The sequence below is a fragment of the Plasmodium reichenowi genome, chromosome 12 (assembly GCF_001601855.1).
Source record: "Plasmodium reichenowi strain SY57 chromosome 12, whole genome shotgun sequence".
NCBI classification, from domain to species: Eukaryota; Apicomplexa; class Aconoidasida; order Haemosporida; family Plasmodiidae; genus Plasmodium; species Plasmodium reichenowi.
Genome location: NC_033657.1, coordinates 1,637,416 through 1,639,680, shown reverse-complemented (window position 1 = coordinate 1,639,680; position 2,265 = coordinate 1,637,416). Strand labels below are relative to the sequence as shown.

The following is a 2,265-nucleotide window of genomic DNA, read 5'->3' as shown; positions in this document are numbered from 1 at the left end:
ATTATTACTCCCCACACTATTTATATAGGTATATAAATATATATTGTTATAAATAAGTAATACTTAGTAATAGGCATAAATATTGTACTGTTTCACTACTTTTTTAAGATATTGTATATTTATGAATATATTTATATATATATATATATATATATATATATACAATTATTCTGTTTATTATATATAAAAAAAAATATATAAAGGTTTTTAATTGTAATTATGGGAACAATTTTTTGCTATAATTAAACAGGTTTATATTATTGTATGAGAAATGGTATTTATTCCATAGTTATACTTTACTTATTTGTTTCGGTTAATTCAATATAGGTATCCAAGTTTTTTTTGTTTTTTTTTTTTGTTTTTTTTTTTTGTTTTTTTTTTTGTTTTTTTTGTATTTTTTATTTATTTTTTTGAATAATGTTAAAATAATATTATATATATATGTATAAAAAATAAATAAACAACATTATTTATATATACAATTAAGCACCGTGTATACGTATGTGCTCTAATGCGCAAATTCCTTCTCTTATTAGAAACTCTTTAACGTTGTTTCTTTTATCGCCTTGAAGTTGAATAATTGAACCATGCTCAATATCTTCAATAATTGTTCCATTACAATTAAATTCCTATATAATTTAAAAGACACACATAATAAATATAAATATATATATATATATATATAGGTGTTATAAATGTAAACATATGCATAAATAAACTAAATGTATATGTATATTGCGCTTTTTTTTTTTTTTTTTTTTATTCATAAGATACATATTTTTTTTCAATACACAAAAATTTTTTTTTATAATATATATAGAATTACCTTTTTTAAGGCTCTAACCATCTTTTTCAAATCAAATGTTTTTCCTAATCCTTGTACTGTAGTAACACTTTTTCTACCATTTCTTTGTTGATTTCTAATATCTGTAGTTAAAAAGTATTATATAAATATATATTTTACATGTTACATATATATATACATATATATTATGTATTCATGTATATTGTTTTTCATTTCTCATATTATATTATTATACATAAAGCCAATAATATATTATTCTTATAATGCATATATATATATATATATCTATCTATATATATATATATATATAACTAAATATATAACATATATGAACATGAAAAATTATGATGGTGGATATATGTAATGGCTTTTATAATATTTATAATGGCGAGCTATATCACCATGCTTTGAAATATAAAGAAAAAAATTATAAAATATATACATAAAATGTATAGGTAAATATATATTTTTTTAATTATTTAATAAGTCTTACGTATTAAATTCGTGGCGTTGGATTTACCATTCCCCTTATCGACAATATTTTCATTTGTAAAGGGGTCATTAATACCAAGATTCTGTATAGCGAGGTTCATCAAGATTTATTAAGACGAAAAGGATAAATTTATTAAAAAAAAAAAAAAATAAAAGTTAATTTAATTTAAAAATTAAAAAAAAGAAGAAAACAAACAAAAGTAGAAAGGTTTTTAAATTTATATATATAATATTTTATGTATATAAAAATAAAAATATTATTTATTTTTTTTTTTTTTATAAATATATATATATATATATATTTTTTAATTTAATAAAAAAAAAGAAAAAAAAAAAAAAGGAAAAATATTATATAAATTTTTTATAATATTAAATTAAGAAAGAAAAATAAATGTAAAATATATTTATGTATAAAAAATAAAAATTTTTTTTCAACGGATGGATTGATCAGAAAAAAAAAAAAATTTAATTTTTTCTTTTAATTTGTTTATAACAAAATTTTAAATAAATTTATATATATATATTATATTATTATTCATATTATATTTTATATATAACAAAATATATATATTTTTTATTTAATTTATATATTTTTAAATAATATATGCGATGGAATTTATTATTATATATATAAATATATTATTATATAATTTTTATTATTATATATTTATAAATTTATATAATTTTTTTTTTCTTTTCAATTAAATATTTATATATATATATATATATATATAATATATATATTATATGTATTATATGTATATTTTATATAATTTTAAAAAAATGTTTTTTTATGTTTTGGGGTATAATTCATTTATTTTTTATATTTATATATATATTATATTTATTATACTTTTTTTTATATTATATATATATATAATATATACATATATAATTTTTTAATGTTTTAAAAAAAAAAAATTTTTTTTTTTTTTTTTTTTGCATGCTTTATTGGTCGATAAATTGAA

General features: G+C 14.7%; 1 protein-coding gene across 1 annotated transcript; it reads right to left on the bottom strand.

Moving 5' to 3' along the window:
- Positions 1-482: 482 nt before the first annotated feature.
- On the bottom strand, positions 483-1,398 carry PRSY57_1243000 (translation initiation factor SUI1, putative; the record flags this gene model as incomplete). The annotated part of the gene is made up of 3 exons (XM_012908843.1): positions 483-629; positions 827-927; positions 1,299-1,398. 3 exons carry the CDS (start codon positions 1,396-1,398, stop codon positions 483-485), a joined length of 348 nt encoding a protein of 115 aa, XP_012764297.1.
- Positions 1,399-2,265: the final 867 nt, after the last annotated feature.